The 20,309-nt window shown below is 39.4% G+C and overlaps 2 protein-coding genes across 3 annotated transcripts; one reads left to right on the top strand and one right to left on the bottom strand.

Annotated features, from left to right (window-relative positions):
- The first annotated feature begins 1,943 nt into the window (after nt 1-1,943).
- LOC131228882 (uncharacterized) lies at nt 1,944-3,038 on the top strand. Its single transcript, XM_058224728.1, has one exon. The coding sequence runs from the start codon at nt 1,944-1,946 to the stop codon at nt 3,036-3,038; it is 1,095 nt and encodes a 364-aa protein (XP_058080711.1).
- Nucleotides 3,039-3,183: 145 nt separating this feature from the next.
- Nucleotides 3,184-16,808, bottom strand: LOC131228717 (NADH dehydrogenase [ubiquinone] iron-sulfur protein 4, mitochondrial). 2 transcript variants are annotated; one of them, XM_058224565.1, is made up of 5 exons: nt 16,585-16,805; nt 15,954-16,042; nt 13,988-14,117; nt 5,906-5,935; nt 3,184-3,364 (listed from the first exon to the last, which is right to left on the bottom strand). In XM_058224565.1, exons 1-5 carry the CDS (start codon nt 16,735-16,737, stop codon nt 3,305-3,307), a joined length of 462 nt encoding a protein of 153 aa, XP_058080548.1. In that variant the 5' UTR covers nt 16,738-16,805; the 3' UTR covers nt 3,184-3,304. The 2 variants fall into 2 exon arrangements, with proteins under 2 accessions (XP_058080548.1, XP_058080549.1); XM_058224566.1 differs by lacking the exon at nt 5,906-5,935 and having other exon boundaries at nt 16,585-16,808.
- Nucleotides 16,809-20,309: the final 3,501 nt, after the last annotated feature.

Genomic DNA, 20,309 nt, shown 5'->3' with positions numbered 1-20,309 from the left:
AAACAGAAATATCATGCAAGTTCCTCAATGATGCATGTGAGAAACCTGGGCCGTTCTTATGAAGGATGATGTTCCAACGGTCCACATCAACGTGCAGACGTACACAGACCCGTTTTTAGCACATAACATATGAACCAAGAGGTGCCATCTGATGAACGCCACGGATACGTCACACATGGACCAAATCGGCACGTATGAGGAGCTTTTGTCCGGTGCTTCGAGAAGGTGGCATCTGCAAGTTGCAATCTTCCCTATAAAAAATGGACGAGATTCCTGAGACAGTTCACAACTATTTTGAAAAATGATCGTGACTAATCTCACTTTGGAACTCTTATAATGCCATCCAGACTATTCAAATCGTGAACCAGATTTTGGATGGACCATATATCTAGAATCGCACTAATCAATAAATTCTAGCCGTTCAAATGATGGCTATCAAACAGATGGTCAAAACAAGAAGAAAAAAAAAAAGAATAGTCCAAATATGAAGTGTTGTCTTATCAGTGTAGTTTTTCGGTTATGGTCCATCCAAAGTTGGGTAAGCGGTTTGGACGGTTCCGATTTCCTTAGAACTATGCCACTTGTACGGTATAAGAGTCCCCGCAATGGTGGTAAACTAACATTAAGAACCTATCAGGAAAAATACAGAGGCACGCCGTACAAGGCAGAGAACCATTTGTCGGTCCTGCCCCCCAACTGAAACACACACAACATTTCTCAACGCTAGTGGCTATTTTGGGTAACTCTCATCCCCACCAACCAATCAGAAATCGGCAACATATATGGATGTACAAGATATGCATTCATAAGGGTATTTTCGTAATATCACCATCAAGAAATTCAGGGAGTTATTTGGTCATCCGTAGATTAATACTCATGCTCTGGCCAGCTGCACATGTGGCATGGATCAAACTCAGAGTAAATCGTCCAAGACGTGGGACCCAGTGCAGATAGATCATATCAAAACCTACTACCATTAGAGGGGGCTTGTTGGTTGGATTGAGAAGTTCTTTTATTTTAACGGTCCATTATTACATGTCTAAAAAACTGGCCAAAGAAGGCATCATCCTCTCTAGATTTTGGTTTATGATCCAAATAAGTGGGGCCCACAACTTGGACGGTTCGATTCCAGATGCATATTCTTTATGATATGTTATCTGAGTGCTTATGCATTTGAACTGTCATGCAGCTGGAGTACCAAAGTTTTTTTTTTTCTTATAAACCTGAGAGCTGGTCTTTATATTCGCTGGCAGAACGGATCTGCCACATACATGTCGACGGATGTACACTTGGCATATGTTCCTCGTTACAGACCGTTCAAAATTACGATGGACGGAGGACCTTAACTTCCCGTTGTGGCCATCGATGTATTATATCAATGAAGATCCAGCCGTCCATGACAAATATATATATCCATCAGAGGTTTGGAATCGTGCAAATTCAATCTAAATCAGAGGCCCACAATTTGGTTGGTTCGATTTGAGACAAGTGTATGCCACGTCTAAAACTTGGGATGCATGCGTATGGACCATCACACTCGACCAGAGCACCAATGTTTCCCAAGAAACCAAAACTTTTTCGTATGTGTGCGTACGCATGAACCCTACACACACGTGTCAACACCTCATTGGCTTCTACATTTGCCGTGTCAGTCAAGTCCTGACTGGTGACCGCATGTAGTTCCGCAGGTCCTATCCCAACGCCTCCCACCATCAACATGCTTCTCCCCCCACAAGCCCACATCAAAACAAACATCAGCCACCCACGTGTCCACCTCCCTCACACGTGCCCCGACCACCTCTCTCCACGTTTGCCGAGCCCACCCAATTCTCTATAGCTATAAAACCTCCCCACCAAACCCTCTTTCCTTCTCTCACACTCCTGCATGCAAGAGAGAGAGAGAGAGAGGTTGAGTTGCATGCAAAAGGAGAAGGAAAAGCACCATGATCAGCTCTCTAGGGCTCTTGTCTACCTCTAAAACAGATCAGATCCTGTCAAGATACAGGCCCATTGCACCCAGGCCTCAGCTCCCTCCAAATCCATTGCTAGATGGCCCACCAATTGAAAAGAACATCCTCTCTCCTTTCCTCAAAAACCTCTCTTCCCATCACAAAACCAGGTCCACAAGGTCAAGAAAAAGGACCAAAACATGCAATTCTACAGCTGCCCAAAAAAGATCAAAGACCCATCATCTCACACAACCCTCTCCTCATGCTTCTTGCCTAGCCAAAAAGACCCAACTACCACTCTCCTCTCAGACCTTTGGACATGGCCTTCCATGCTTTCCTTACCCAAGTCCTAGATTTGAAGAAGGCCCATCAGGTTGTGGTGATTTAGTTACACTTCCCCTTCTTCCATATCCATGTCATGCTCCTGCACTTCATGTCCCGCCACCTGCAAATGGCTCTGATTTAGAGGGACTCAACCTCTTCCCGAAGATGGAAGAATGGATACTGGATTTGAATTGTAAGGCAGAAGTTCCAGAGGAAAAGGATCTGTTGCAGAATCTACAGTTACCCATTCCAGGCCCGACGGGTTGCACTTCTGTTATAGTTCCTCAGCCCGTGCGGCCTATCGGTTCGAGCATCAGCGTCGCTTGCATCAGTGAGACCACTGGCTCAGGTTCCACAGCTCCAGTTTCAAAGATGCCCGAGGAGGTTGAAGAGGAAATGGAATCAGAGGCGTTACCGTCAGTTGTTTCAGACTCCAACAACAAGGTTAGGCTCGCCAACTCGGCGTATAAAGAGATGGTAGGCCAGCCCGAGTGCCCTTGGCTTGACTCAATGGTTGCAAAGGATGGGAGAGTGAGCGCCACAACTTCGAAGACGGAGAGGATTAGCGGGGAGGTGATGCTGGATCTTTCAGATTCCTCAGTGCCCATTTCATCCAACGGCTTCTCATGCAGGGTGAAGATAGAGTGGGCCAGCAATGGGCAGAAGATGTTCATCAACGCTCCATGTGATGTAATCAGGCTCTCCTGTGAATCTAAGGACTATCTATTCACATGGAGGTTCCTGATACCAAATTCCAAGGCTTAAGAACTTCCAGTGTACATAACACAAAACGAAAAGAAAAAAAAGTAGCAAAACAGTTCAAATCCGTTGTGTTCTTTTCCAATGTTTCAGTTGGGACAAAGATAGGTTCTTGAAATATCAGAAGACTAATACAGAATTAACAATCTGATTAAGAAAATCAAGCCATTTTAATTTATTGATAGAAAGATTTGTGGCTCAACATCATTCAAAAAAGAGAAACAAAGAAAAAAAAAAAAACAAAAAAGAAAGAAAAAGTTGGGAGAATGAAATCAAGCTTCTTCAGTCTTGGGGGGACCCTTCCACTTGAAATTGTCTGCATAAGCCTTTGGCTGCACCAAAAGGAAATTCAAGCAGACATGATCAGTACAATGTGCACACTCACTATCCCCATCAAAAGCAAACAGTTGCCAGGAATCCAGCAAGCATTTCCACATTTAAAAAAAAAAAAAAATCTCAATACTCAAGCTCCCATCTTGAAATGTGTGATAAATTCCTGACCGTGTGCACCAGGCACACAATCTTTTCCAATTACAAAAATTACTAAGTATCAAGCAATCACCAAACCATGTATTCGCACGATGCGCAACGAGTGTCTGTGTGCATTGGTCACACAATTTTTTCCTATTGCTATTAACAGATATAAAAGAAATCAACATCACCATGGGTCAGTACTCCATAGAATGGTTTTAAGACTGCCCCTTGGATATGGCATGTCCTACAAAAATCCCAAATGAAAAAAAATGCAATCCAGCCACCTATTTTTGAATGTCTTGTCATTATTTCTCTCCTAAACGGTCTTAGGACCTTTTTGAGTTGAATGTGTGCTGCTCTTATTCTTTCTGAACCCTATATCTGAAGGCCACAAATAAAAATGTTGGGTCAGTTTGTATTATTGAGGAATTATCAAGAAAGCCTGGGTTAGCCTTTTTTATTGACGAAATATGGAGGCATAGTGGGAGTTGGATTGTGAAACAATGAGAGCCACCCGCCAGAATTAAAAACCCAATAACATTGGGCAATGGTTTGTGGCAGCTCGGCTCAGTTGCTCTTAGGTTCCATGCATCCTAGCGACAACTAGGCTATGAGTCGCCCTCAGGTTTCATAGTGATGATGTGGATCGGATCCAACCGTTTTAGAAACATGGAAGCTCACCATTTGGTAGGGTATGATCACTTTCAAGAATAGAAATCAAATGGATGGAGGCTGTACAAAGATTTAAAGGACAAAACGAACCGAGAGTCCGAGACAGGAATCCAAAGATCATGTAACTATCAGCTTTGATGTTGTGGAGTCATCATCTGGTATAAGAATTCTATGGACAGCCAATAAAATGCTCAGTGTACCACATGGAGCCCGCCCAATAGTGGATCGGCCTGATTTTCATTCCAAGTGATCATCACAGGGGGCCACCTTTTGCACGGACCAGATATTCTGCAAATGTGAGACATTGCACAGATTGGAATTGGCTGTGTATAGATACAGCTGCTGTATCAAATCATTCTCTTTCCAAAATGTACACTTGCATGAGTAGACATCTTATTCTTAGGACCTAACAACTGAAATTGGTGAGGTATCTTATCCCTAGAAGCTATTATGCCTGGACATAATGACGATGGCAGTACTCATATCTGGGAGAGCTCTAGGGTACTTTTTTTAACGTTTTAACTGAATCCTATTGTATTAGATATATTTACTTTTTGACTGAATATTGTAAACATCAACTATTTCATCAATTAACATGTTAGAAAGATTAGCGCTTTGTTTAATACAACTATGAAATAGAATGGTTCAAATATTTCATCACAAAATCAGATAAATGCATCATCCTAGTGGTGCTGCCCCCACTTTTATACTTGTCCTGTATCAGTGTCCACATCTAAGTATCACAGACAAGGACTACTCCCAATCGTAGTTTAAATAATAAGAAAACTCAAAAGCCTGTCGTGCTGAGCAATTCTGGACTCTTGTTTTGATATATATATATATATATATATATATAATGTTTAATGTTTAAAATATACATTTACAGTCATCACCTATTGTTTGTGGGTTGTGCGACTTTGAGACCTTGCTAGTGTTGTTTACAAGTTGAAGAAGATCCAAAAAGATTTTCTTTGGCAGAGGGCTGAAAAGAAAACTACACTCCACATGGTCAATTGGGAAGAGGCATGCAAATGAAAGGAACGAGGGCTAGGGATTAGAAGCCTTAAATTAAGGGATATTCTTGTGAGCAAGGTTTAAAGTACCATCCAAAAGGCCGGAACTGGATTGAGTGATAGGTACCAGTATCATCCATCAACAATATAGCTGTATCGGCTGAAACAACCCAATATAACACAATACAGATGTGGGGCCATGAACTGTATGGCACCCGATATACCAGTTTTAACTCTCTTGTGCGGGAAATATCCAAGTCTGCAAATCAAAAAAATTATTTCCAATTATTGCATTCACCTATTGTCAAAGTACGAGAATGAGATTGGAGGACAGGAACCACCTAACAATCATTGTCCTATGCCAGTATACCAGCTTAATTTTTTGGACCTGCATCTACATATCCATCTTGATGCATGGCTTGGAGGTACAATAAGTGCTATGCAAATTCGTACAGTGATAACTGTAGAAAATGTTCGATCATGTAATTTGTCATGTGAGTGCCTAAGAGAGACACTTGATATATTGGAACTCGTGCCTACATAGCAGAAAATAACGCGTGGAAACTCTACAATCAGATTTAATGCTCGGAGAGATCAATCAGTCTTTACTAAACCACAAGCTCGCAATGATATTACATGTCAAGCAAAAACAAACCAGGTATGAAAATGAAAATAGTTGCATCAATAGAAGTAGGTGAAAAAAGAATATCAAACCTTCAAAAGAGGAGTATGACGCTTCCTAACCTGCACAAAAGATACAAGTCATGTCAAGCACACGTGCAGAGGTATGGGATAAATCAAAATATAACCATGCAAAATATTGAATTGAGCAAATTTCCAATGTTTCCAAAATTTGAGCAAATCCAATTTCAATCAACTCAAGAGTGCAGCCAGCAAGCACAAGCACTCATTTGTTCAATCCCGTTGCAAGCATCCTGGTCAATCCAGATGTTAGGGACGACAAACCCTTCTAGTAAATGAACATGTACCCACGTTGAGTTCATAGTACCAGGATCCAGAGCATAACATTCAACCATCTCAACTGTACTACATATCCAAAAAACCACTTCAGCCTATGTGATTGCGTTTGTTGCAATGATTAAGAATAATTGTTGGATTTGGGGATACAGTTTAATCAACAATAGTGTTGAATGATTCTTTTGAATGGTAAGACTGTAGCATTCTGTTGTATATTGTCGCAAGGCTTTTCGTGTGAATGGCGGAAACTACATATTTATCATCTGCTTTAACTCCTCAAATGGAGATGGCCTCCCCAAAAAATGGCACATTTCTTCCAATGATAAATTGGCAGAAAGAAGCCAATGGAACAACAGATCAACCATAAAATGACACAGACTTTTCCAAGGGACTTTTGGCTTAGCAGTAGGCATGCAATGCAGGTCAGATTGGGGTCAACCCAAACAACTCGGTGGTTAAGCTACACTAAATCTGACAGAGCTCAAACCAAGTCTACCTCTTTTCATATTAAAAACCTGAACTTGACTCAACCCAATCCGATTATTATTATCATTATTACGACAACTATTATTATTATTATTATTATTACTACTACAATTATTATTATTATTATTATTTGGGATATGAAACTTGGTCTAAAACATTGATATGAACAACCCCAACACAGATGACCCAAAACTCTTCTAGATTAGAGTTGGGCTGGGTTGAGCATGCATATTCGTGTGAGGTGAAACCAAATCCAAATGAGGTTACAGAATCAAAGCCAAACCCAACTTCGAACTAATCCAATTGATCTAACTGGAGTAGTGTCAGGTTGGGCAACCAGGGTTCAGTTTTAGCCTGCTCCAATTGCAGTCCTAATTAGCCCACCCCAATTACACCTCTCTTCCAATGATAAATTGACAGAAAGAGGCTAATGGAACAACGGATCCACCATACATAAACAGATTTTAGGAGGGGATTTCTTTGGGCTAGCGGCACGCATGCAAGCCATGTCGAATTGGGGTCAACCCAAACAACTTGGTGGTTAACTCATACTCGATCTGACCCAATTCCACCTGATTCTGCCCCTTTTCATATTAACAACCTGAAACTGACTCACCAATCTAGTTTTGCCAACTTGGGTAAAGAATCTTGGTCTATACCATCAACAATCCCTATGGTAGATGACCCAACTCTTCATATTAGAGTTGGACCAGGTTGACTCTGCATATTTAGGTCAGGTGGAGTAGTTTGGGTTATGCAGGGGATTTCTTTGGCTTTAGCAGTAGGCATGCAAAGCACATCAGATTGGGGTTAGCCCAAACAATTTGATTAGAGTTGGGCCAGGTTGAGTATGCATGTCCAGTTCGGGTGGAGAAGGTTGGGTTATGATTCAACCAAAACCGAAAACGAAACTAAATCAGGTTACAAAAGCAAACCCAAGCCTAACCTCAACCTAAACCAACCCGATTTAATCTGGTTGGGCAAGTCTGGATTGGTTTGAACCCGCTCCAGTTGCAGCCCTAATTAGGAGTCTAAGAACTGGCTAGAAACGAGTGCTCTAACAGCCCAATTTCTAATGGCATCATCTATTACATGATTTTCCACCTCAAACCAATGAAGGAACTCTTCCTAAGATCAACCCGCTGCTCATATATGTGCTTAAACATCTAAGGATGAAAAGTAGAAGCATCGTTGCAAACAAGATCACTGGTAAAATCAAATAGGACTTCTCCAAACATGAAACAGCCCAAAATGAAGCCCGCCAAGAGACTTACTTCTATTGCTATCTCGACAAGCGCAATGGTGAATGGACAAGGAGAAAAAGGGTCACCTTGATAGGGAGCAGATGAGGTATTAACCGGGTAACATTGACTAAGGTGCTACCCTGATATGGCGCAGTTTCATTGGCATGCAGATGCATATCAGAGTGGATCCATCAACTTTCACAGGTCGAATACGTACTTGACCCTTCTTTGACATGCATCTGCACGCCAATGAAACCACGCCACGTCGGGGGTAACACCTAATCCGCTCCCACCTTGGCAGGAGTCCCTAGAGTTGCAAACAAAACTCGAGTTCCATTCACTAGGATAGAGATTCTGTTGTGGAGATGCACATGAATATCGATCTCCAAAGTTAAACCAAACCCTGTCCTATCAGAAACCCAGTCTCCGATACAAAATGTATGGCCCTTTTATGGTTGAAAGGAGTCACACAACTTGCTAATTTAAATACTAAAAGACCAAAACTAGTTGCCTATTGGCTGAAGGAACGCTTACCTAAAATCTATTTTTGGAACATTAAAAACCTTGGAAATAAAATTGATTTCCATGGAAATCTACTTTTCCACTATTTGTGAACCGAAAAGTAACTGCAGAAATCAATTGCCATAATTACATTTTCCTCAAATTATTGTGGAAATCAATTTCTTTCAGAAAAAAAAAAGGTGTTAAATCTCCATTCCATGGTTATGAGAGAGAACTAAAGCTGCTTGACCGTTGACTTTTCAACATTTCCATAGAAATCAACCTTGCCAAACAAATCATGTCAATTGGATTCATTTCATAGTTTTCCTTGTCTATAGGATTCTACTTGGATTTTCGTGTCCATGTTTTGGACTCTTCCTGTCCAAAGAGGCCCCCAAAGTGAACAACAGTAGGAAATAAAGAGCCTAAACATGTCATCTCTCCAACAGTACAAGCTGAATTCCATGCATAACTGTAAGATCAACCTTTCTTCTGGATGCTCTCCATTGATTTTGCAACCCTCACAAGCATCCGATGCAACAAGAGACAAGAAACCAAAAGAGACTGAAGGGAAGACTTGACAAGGTCATCTTTCCAGCTTGAGTGAAAAGCATACCTTTCCAATTGTATTAGGACCTATAAAATTGTATAATCCCTCTTGTGGCTTTACATAAGTCTCCAGAAAACCTAGAACTGGAAAATCTTTCAAGACCTCTATACCACTTTATAACCTAAAAGAATAACTGGTTGAGCTGCTTAATGCAATCAGTGTTTTAAATATCGACGGTATCGGCCGATATCTCCTACGATATATCTTGTATCCCACCTGTGCAATATGAAACACACAAGTAGTACGATATATCCCACATGCTCAATCCGGCGAGCATTTTCGATTTTTTGATCCTTTTTTTCTGTAAATCATGTTAAATCATTGTCAAATTGTTACAAATCCCTGATTTTTCATATTTTGCATAAAAAAATCATGGATTGGGATCTTCAATTTGAGATTTGGAAGAGATGGGCCGAGTTGCGGAAAATTTTAAAAAAATAAAATCAAAACTTCTCACTTTCTCACAAATTGGTTGCAATCTTTGTGTCCAAACATAAAATCAAACACGTGTGTAATTTGAACTAATGATTCTTCTTTTGCTGTTGAATGTATTACTTGTGTTTCCACACTTCTTCTTACATTTATAAATTATATGAATAGACTTTGAATATACTTGCATTAATTTAGAAAAAACACATAGATTATGACCCTATACAAAGCAAGCCTATTATGTGCACTTATTTTTTGTAATGGTTTGATTTATAAGTGTGTATTAATGTCTTTTTTCATTGAAAAATTCGACCAATTTCCCCATGTTTAGAACAACAACGACGCATTACGCGATACAACCAATATGTCTCATGCGGTAACCGATATGTATCTGTATCACAAGGGTGCGATACCCATATTTCGAATATTGAATGCAATTGTATAGATTGGAAATAGCATAGAGTTTGGATATAGCATTCCAAATTCCAAGTACGTAGATAGTACAACCAGACAGTTGTACGCTATTTACCTATAAAATAAAGCAAACCAGTTGATATTTTGGGCTACATTCCTCTCTAGTCTCATCAACTATTACTGCATCATCCACAAACAACCTACTCGAAGGGCCCTCATCTTGGACTTCCTGTTTGGATAGGGATAACCGAAAATGTGGACATGGAAAACAATTATGGAATCCTCAGGAAATGGAAAACCACGGAATACAATAGTTATTCCATTGGTTGGTTTGGAGGGCCGTTTTCCATGGAAATGTTAAAATGCCAATAGTCAAACAACGAGAGTTTTCTCTTGCAAATGTGTAAAGCAACATTTAACACGATTCTTCTTCTTCTTTCAAAATGGTTTTGCACATTCAAGGAAAACTAGGAAAAGGAAAATAGTTTCCCCCTCTTTTTTGGTTTCTCAAATTGAGGAAACTGTCACATTAGGGAGTTCATATTCTTTTCCACGGTTTTCTACCTTCCCAAACAAGTCTGAGCTTAAGGGTCCGTTTGGAATTGCTTTTAATAAGTGCAGAAGTAATTCATAACAAACAATTCCAGATAAGCGTTTGTTGAGAATTTGCTTATGCGAAAAGAAACATGTTTATAATATACATCAGATGGGTCTGCAATTACCAAATAATTCCTTACTGTTGTTTCCAGAACATTGAATAAAAGTTTAGTATCTACCAATCTTGAAGAGTTTTGAGGCAACTGCAGTTAGTTGTGTGGAGCATCATATGATGGACATGGAACATGGAACTTGACCCTGATCTAACAGTAGAGTCCCTACATGTCAAAGCTTCTTGCATACAGCAAACTTGTCAAAGACCCACACCATTCAGTGTAAACATGCCTTTGACCAAAAATAGTATTGGCCCACTCTTCAATACCAGTGGTCTGGATTATCGAACCACGTGCTCTCCACTTGCTCAAGCTGAAAACCCAATGTACATGCGAGCCACTTGTTGTATTCAAGGCATTAAAAAACAGTTACATAACATTAATGGTGGTAACCATTACGCATTACAGGGTTGTAACGGCCATTATGAAAAAAAGGAGGAGGAGGAGGAGGCATGTAACCCTGTAATGGCCTGTAGTCCTATAACATCCTGTTACAAGGCCAACATAGTTTATATATATATATATATATATATATATATATAAAAGGCCATAACAACTGTTATGGCCCCTATCGTAAATTCGTAACAGCAGCTTCCAAAAGCAATAGGCCTGTGGTCCAAAAATCAGTGTTTAGACGGTTCTTTTTTTTTTTTCCTCTTTTTTTCTTTAAAGTGATAAGTTTATTGATAGAAGGCCAAAGCCTAAAGAATTACAACACAAACTAAGCAACTAGAAACATATAACTTTTGCCTAATATAGCAGACGCTTAAGCCCACTCCATGACATTTAATTATGCCCCACTAAATACCTCAGACACCTCCCACTTCCATTTTTGAAGCACCGACTATTCCTTTTCCCCCCGCATACACCATAGGCCTGCCGACATCACCATTCTCCAGACTTCCTTGCCAACTACACCCACTCTAGAAGGAAGGTCTCCATTGGATTCGGCATCACCCATGGGATCTTGAATAGATTGAAGAGGTTATTCCAAAACTCCTTCACAAGAAAGCAATGGATAAAGAGATGATCTATTGATTCTTCATCTCGGAAACACAGTACGCATTTGGAAGCACCATACTTCTCTTGCGAAGATTGTCCATTGTGAGAACCTTATGCTTACATGCAGGCTACCCAAAAACCGCCACCTTAGGATGAACACGATAATGCCAAATCAAAGCTTCAACCCAAATGATCCACTTACAACTCTATACCAAGATTTTAATAAGAAATGCTCCGATTTCTCCAAACTTCATACCATCTCATCACTTAACCCCAAAACTGGATTTACACTATGAAGAAACTCTAGAAGGCTAACCTTTTTTTTTTTTTTGAAAGACGATTTTTTATTAGGGCCAAAAGCAGAAAAAAAAGAAGAAAAAGGAAGGCCGACCAACTTTTCCGACTCTTCATCCAACAAATTCCTATGACATGGGAGAGTCCATAACGGAACATCCCCTAAAAAAGTGAAACAATGAGCCACTGATATATTGTCATCCACAGATAGCCTTGCTATCCTAGGATAAACTTCAGAGAGTGCCTTTTCCACAACCAAATATCTTTCCAAAAATGAGTATCCAACCCATCACCCAATGAAAATTTAACATGCTCCACAAAATTTTGCCTCATTGTCGCTACAGACTTGCACACCGCTGTCGCTATAGACTTGCACACCGCGGAAGCTCTATATAGAAACGAATCCTTTGTCCACCACCACCCCTAACTTGAGACCCATACTTCCTTTAAAAAACTTCTCACTAGAAATTTCCTTTTCCCACGCCGAAACTACTAATCAATTTCCCTCAAAGTGCTTAATTCATATGATCTAAATTCCACATACCCCCATCCCCTTCAAAACGCTTGCATACCTCACCCCATTTAATCAAGTGAAACTTGTATTTTTCTTCTAAGCCTTTCCATAAGAAATCCCACCTTAATTTTTCCAACCTATCCAATATTGATTTAGTACACCTAAAAAGGGACATGTAATAGACCGGAAGATTAGACATAGCCGATCTAATCAATGTTAACCTTCCTCTTATTGAAAGATACATGCTTTTCCATCAAGAGAGCTTACCTTTGAACCTTTCAATAACTTTATCCCACAATGGTTTTGCCGGTTTTCCAATGCAAAGAGGAAGCCCAAGGTAGGTTGACGGAAAAGAACCTACATGACAACAAATAATATCCGCAAACCTGCTAACTTCTTCCTTAGAAATCCCGACACCCAAAATCTCACTTTTGTTAATGTTAACCTTCAAACCAGAAACCACATTGAAACAAGTTATCATCTTTCCTTAAATTATCCACTTTACTCTCTTCTACCTCACAAAATAGAATTGTATCATTTGCCTATTTAGACAATTCTAACCCTCGGTGGCATACAAATGAACACTTAAACACGAAAACCAGCAACGGCTCCCACTAAGTGAGAAAGGGCCCATTTATTAGATGATTGAGGTTTGTATAATAAAAAATAAAAAATTGATTAACTGTCAATCGATGGATGAGTCCAAAGAATGTCTGGTTCAGATCATCATGCAAGTGCCACATGTGTAGTACATGATCTGGAGGCACAAAAATGTCATGCCTCTAGAGGTATGTAATCCGTTCTCAAACTCTTGTGATTATGAAAGATGCAACCATTGGTTTGCATGACCATCTTGAGGATCTGAAATTTATTGCTCATGGCCTCTCAAGAATCACTTCCATTGAAAAACAACCACTTTTTTTTCTTTTTTTTTTTTTTATATTTAAATCCATTTTCTCATTAAAAAAAAAAAAAAAAAAAAAAAACTCTCATAAATCATTTTACAATAAATTTTGACTATTCTTACTATAGTTTTTAAGATTAAAATCGTAGATTGAAGTGATTTGAGCGAATAGAAGCTCCAAGGGCATTTTTTCAAAAAATTTGAAAAAGTAATGTCCTTTTTTTTTTCCTGATTTCTAGTTTTAATGCTTGATTGTGCTATGTAAACATTACAGACATATAATAATGTTCACAAATTCACTAAACAGCCCGATACAACACTATCACCAAAGAGTGGACTGTTACACAACCATAAACATGTTCAAAACAAAAAATGAATATATATTTGGAATATTTACATTATTTTGATATTTTTAGATAATTTTTCAGGCAAAAGAAAATTTTCAACTGTTATTGGAGTGGTAACGGTCGTTACGCCCCTGTATTAGCCGTTACAGCTAATACCCGTATCGGTAATGGTGGTGACTGTTACGGCCACTGTTACCGATACAGAATACCTTAAACCACGTAGTCACAAAGGATCAGGCAAACTGCTAGATACTTTTGTCTGAATTATGAATAGACTTCATAAGACAAACTTAAATTAGACAAGTCGTTTCCATTTAAAAGAAATGGTAGCATGAGTTGTTGAACTATGAATGATGCACATACCTCATAATCCCACCCATGCTTTTCGGCAAATGCCTTTGCAGCTTCCTCACTGTCGAAACCAAGCGCCGCATCACCTACATTGGCATATGGATCCCCAGTGGATGTCCAGCCCATCAATGGATTCTCCCACCTACAAGAAAATAAAGAGTTGATGATCTAAAACAACTAACATCAACAGCACTGTGTAACTACATCATACTTCTACCACTAAAAAAAAGTGGGGTCCACATCAGTTGGGCCCCATTGTGTGGATTTTGCTTTATTTGTAATCATACACCCATGTCAATTATGTGTAAATTTGTTCCTAACTTACAGAGTTCTGCTAAGCCTACGTGCATGATGCACCTGTGCATTGGGCCAATCACAGCTGGCACATGTGGGGGAATGTGTGACATGCATCAGTTGGGCCCCATTGTGTGGACGCAATGGGGCCCAACTGATGCATGTCACACATTCCCCCACATGTGCCAGCTGTGATTGGCCCAATGCACGGGTGCATCATGCACGTAGGCTTAGCAGAACTCTATAAGTTAGGAACAAATTTACACATAATTGACATGGGTGTATGATTACAAATAAAGCAAAATCCATTCAGACATTTTCAGTTGACCTGGGAAATGGTGAAGGTGATTGATGCTCCACTTAAAAGCATAAGTTCAGGAACATAACAGTAATGGCTCCATTCATTTTTTTCTATTGGTAAAGAAAATTTCAATTGAATGGAAGGGAAAAAGGAAACCTTACAAAAAAGGCAATGGAGAGAATTTCCAATACAAAATGGCCACAACAAGAGCATTTGCCAAGGAATTGTCCTCTCTACACGCGTGATGCAGAGAACCCTTAAACAAGCAATGATACCCTTACATAGAATTGGTATGTCCCCAGCCACCCAAGCTAACAGTGTCTTCGAATCACATTCCACAACTAACAGGTCAGTAAAGGAGTCAATGGAAAATGGACAAACCCATGTCAAGGCAACCTTCCACATCTATGCATGGATCCCCACACTCTATATCGCATTAAATCAGCAAAAAGTTCTGTGATCAGCTGCTCACCAGGCATCAACCTTCCTCTCATAACCAGTTCTTGAAACTAGCGACAGCAGAGCTAACAGTGACAGCACTCTTATGCCAACATGGTCCCACCCAGTATTGAACGGCCCCAACCCAACCATCACATGCGCACCCCAAAGACAAGTGTACAAGGGGCACAAGGGGCAGTTGTAAGGCAACTGTTAGCATGAAGCACCCACAGACATGAAAGGAAATGCTCAAGTATTTGGTAGCAGAAAATAGTAGGGAATCCACCACTACATGATTACCAACACCACTCACACGCGGATGTGATTAGACCACACTATGCCTTAGAACAACTACTACATGCTGCCCACATAGGACAATTTGCAAGCAGTTAAAGTCAAGAACATGCAGTTCCATATGAGCCCATGACAATGCAGAATTGTAGATGAAAATTACATATTGTGTGCTGAAAATGAAGCAGGACACTTACTCCATGAAAATTTGAGGACAATGTAAAATTAGAACTCTTTCACCAAGGAGAAAATATAAGACAATTTGCAAAACACGCATCAACCTGGCACGTGTGTGAGAGATCCAAGCCATTTATCAGGTGGGGCCACCATGTAGGCCACCCAACTCGTTAAGTGGGCCACACGTGTTTGAGAAAGACCGAACGATAAAAAAAGGACCAACAGTCTATAATCAACATACAAATGCAGTAGGCCACCCCAATGAGCAAACCAGTGTGCCTGCCTGGCCAGGAGATGTTCACCCAACTGATGAATGGCCCGGATTTCACACATGTATGCCAGTTTAGCATGCGTGTGGCAAATCACCTCATCAATCAATCCTGGCTGAATCGCCCAAGCATTTATCTTGACCAAGATCCTAATTCTTTATGATAGATTAAAAAGAGAAGGCTATGAGATACAGTTGAGAGGACATACTTCTGGGTCGACAAGAAATTGATCTTCCATTTTCCAACTTTTCCGGAACCTTGTTGGGTCGCCGTTCGAGCAGGCGAGTAAATTACAACCTGTGCCATTCATGGATGCCAATGAGGTGAAAAAGGGATTCCTAGCAACCGAAGACGGGGAAACCCCAATTCAGCCATATAGAGTGCCAGTGTTCCGTATATGTAGGATCCACAGCTCCGCTATCGAGACCATTAATCTGATCAGGCCTGCCTTGGATCGCAGACACCCCAAAAATCTACCAGATCGGAAGATCCTAACACTTCAATAAGCAGCTTACAAATAAATGGAAAACGGTCCACATTCAATGGGAAAAAAAAGGGCAAAATAAAATGTATTTCTTTCTTCCCCGAAAACAACGACGCGGCAAATCAAGACCCGGATAGGTGTATTATTAAGTGGTGGAGATTGCAATTTTCCATGAATTTCTCATTTTTCACTCAACGATGAATGAAGACTTTCTAAGGCATCCTCATCCAAGGAGGGGCCCACCGGATCAAAGGCCATGATCGCCAGACCATGGTCCCAAGTGTACGGAATCCTGCGCCTCCAGAAACTATGCATTTCCTGAGAAAGAGATGAGAAACCCTAGAAAAAAACGTACCCTCCTTCGGAGGTGTTCCTGAGGAATACCGGAGACGATCCCAATCTCACCAGCCTTGATTTCTACCAAAGCATCTGAAGACAGCGATCTCCTCCACAAGGATTGGTATGCAGAGCGAAGGAGAAGAAGACGAGGTTGCAGAGAAGGGGCCATCTCAAAGCGTACACCTCCGGCTCTGCGTTAGAAATTCTCTGGGAAGTGCGGTTAAGGAACTCGCGCTCGAGTGTGCCTTGGAAGGGAACGGACTGAAGTTCTCTACAGCACCAGTTGTAGAGAGCGCCTGCATCACCCGGGCTATGTGGGGCCCACATTGATGTGTGCCTGGCATCCAATCCGTCCATTATTTTACCCACCTTTTATTCAAAATAATTAAGAAAAATAATACTTATCCTCAAAATAGATGGACCACACTAACGGAACAATATAAAACTGCCCAATTTACAGGTCGTGGCTCACCTGAGTTTTGGATCGAGCTTTTCTAGAATAATTCTTACTATGATGAGCTAGTCTGATGGACGGTTTGGATGGCAGGTATACAGCACATCAGGCCTCAGGAATATTTCTATGGTGACGTTCACATTCCACTCTTCCATGTGGTGTGGTCCGATAGAGTTTTATGTCCTCTTGATCATTCGGTTCAGGTCTTAACATTAGGTGTTACAACTGATGGATGGTGTGGATATCTTACAAAACATCATGGTGGGCCCAATGAGATTGGGTGTTACACGCTCTCGCTACAACAGGTGTTGCAGACTATTCCGGTCCGAAGAGATTTCTCCACGAAGCAACGAGGCTCCGTGTACTAAGATCGGACGACCCGGATCCATTCATTCAAATCCAGCCATCCTACAAGCTCAAAAATCCAGGAAAAGTGATTAATAGATGGGCCACAGGCGTGGATAGAATATGAACCGTTTTTCAATTTATTCATTTATGTTGTACAAGAGTCGCCAACGCAATGCGGGTAGAGAAAACTTTGATACTCTGTAGATTGTGATGGACGATACGCGGGCACTGAGAGATTGCACAAGTGGCGTAGGCGTAACTCAAAATTAAACCGTTGAGTTAGTAACACAAAAACTATACTGAAATGATGCCAAGATCGGTCTGTTAGTTAATATCTAATGGCTCAAATTCAAAAACTAATGTGTTGGGTCCCTCCTCGTGTGGAGGTGGGACCGAGCTTAAGCGATTATTTAGACGGGTAAGAGGGCATTTTGATCTTTTGGCCATGTAAATTAGGAGAGAGAATGATTTATTTTTTTTCTCCGAATACTACAAGGTTTTTCTTTATTGAAAAAAAGGATGAGAAGAAGAAAAGATAAGATGCCACAAAGTTGATTAGGAGCCTTTTATTACAGAAGTCTTTATATTCTGATTTGTGAATCTTTATCCACAATGTAAGTTTTTTTCGATTGTCTTTTCAAAAAGTTATACTACTGGGTTTTCTACAGTTCCTAGTAATCTATAAGCATTTTTTCTTTAATTGTTTCTTGTAATTTATTATTAGGTAATGTAGCTTATGTATCTCAGAGAGATTTCTTGATAATTACACTTTCATTATATTTTATTAGAGTGGATTTGTGTTAGACTAAGTGATCTTTATATCTTATATACATTTTATATGTTTGATATTTTACTTGCCAGTGTTGGAAGTAATCACCATTCATTAAATCTTTTATATTGTTAATTTTATTGATTTACATAGGAAAGAAAAATGTACATGATTTCCCAACACAATTTTCATAAATTAGTTATAAGAAATGCTTTAGTGCTCCACGTTGCAATGGACCATTTAGATGGTTCAATCATTGGTTTGAACTGTCCATTAAGCTCATAACACATTTTATGCACGACCATCCAAATATTACACTAACAGGATCATCCAGTCCATCCTTAATTTGATCTTATTGGTGACCATCCTTTTTTCTAAGACATGGATGGAATGGTTAGGATTACTTAAAAAAATGATCCTTTATAATAACTAGCGAAGAGTCCTAACAAATACATGCTGCAAATTGTTAATCACACCTATTTTGTATAAATAATCTTGATTGCAATATTAATTACTACTAATATTCATATGGTTAAGATTGTAATATCAGTGCGATGTTTGATGGTAGCCATGAAATGATTTTTTATTTTTATAACCCAATTGACAGCTTATATCAACGGATTGGATTGGACATGATTGTCTAAGTATCCTAAGCAACTAAGAGCACTATCACTCTGAAGATTTTTCAATAGAGATTACATTCATGGTTAATATCATTTTATTTTTTTTATACTTAGGGAATCTTACAAAATACTACTTGATTCTTATAAAATTTATATTATTTTATCTATCTTTTAAATGTTTTCATTAAACTACACTGTTAAATTAGAGCTTGTTTGATAGTGAGTAATTCCTTATAGTTAAAAGTAATATTGCTATTATTACATTTTTTCCATAACAAAATCAAATTAGGAAAAAAACACATAATTTGTAATTTATTTTTTACAATGTAATTATAGTAAAACCTTCAATTAAACAATCATATTAGTTTATTTTGAACATGACTTGACATTAAAGTAACATAAAAATAAGAACAAAAATAAATAAATAAATAAATAAATAAATAAAAGAAAGATGAAGCAACCATTACAATTTTTTCATGAATAAATCAAGCTCATTATGGCGTTCAAATACGACGGAAGTATGTAGATAGATAAAGTAATTTATAATAATTGCTTATTTTCTTTTAACTATAAGTAATTACTCGCTATCAAACAGGTCCTTGAATATTCAAGTTTTAATAATCTACCTTCAATTAGATTTTTTTAGCAGCAATTAAATTAAGTAGGTTTTTCTATAAATAAAAAAAATTACTCGTCCAATGACAAACCGGCCCCTTCCAATGAGATTAGAGTTGTCCAATCAGTATTATTTTGGAATTTTGGCTGAAATAGATAGAGTTCCACAATTTATAAAATTTCGATTTGAAGTGACATAGGCAAAGCGTATGGTTTAATATTGCTTGTGTATCAACCATCATAATCCAATGGAATATCGAATACCTTCCTTAAAAGCCTCCCTTTCAATCGTGCTCATGCTCTCTTCCAAGTTCTCCCATGCTCTGAACCTCTTTGGACCAACTTCCATTAAATGAAGGCCACGATGGACCTTTTATGAGATCCACCCCGTCCATCAGGTGAGTCACCTCAAGTTCACCTTGACACCCAAAAAAGATAATGATCGCAGACTTGTGTAGGCCACATGTTAAGAAACCTTGACACCCAAAAATGATAATAATCGCAGACTCTTATAGGCCACTTGTTAAGAAACAATGGCCATGGACATGTACACCGTTGGTTTTATGTGTAGTCCACTGGTGTTTATATACCATACAATCCATCCATCCGATGTGGCTAGTTAAGATGAAAAAAAATCACCAAATGTTAGATTGTTCCAAAACTTAAGTAGACCGAACCGCGTGAATTTATTGGTTTTACATCTAATTTTTAGGCTTTTGGGGTGGGCCACCTGAGTGTTAATCTTAAGTTTTGGATAATAATAAAAACACCGAGTGGGGTACCTAATGGATGAAGTGGATCTCATGCAAGTTTATCGCTCCTTGATTAACAACACACACACCAATGCACCTATGACTTTCCTATAAACTTTGTGGGGTCCACTGTGATGTCCATGTAACATCCAATGCTTCCACCGGTTCCGATTGTTCATG

Source organism: Magnolia sinica, chromosome 16 (genome assembly GCF_029962835.1).
Source record: "Magnolia sinica isolate HGM2019 chromosome 16, MsV1, whole genome shotgun sequence".
In the NCBI taxonomy this organism is placed as follows: Eukaryota; Viridiplantae; Streptophyta; class Magnoliopsida; order Magnoliales; family Magnoliaceae; genus Magnolia; species Magnolia sinica.
The sequence above is the reverse complement of the archived record's forward strand: the minus strand, read 5'-3'. Positions and strand labels throughout refer to the sequence as shown.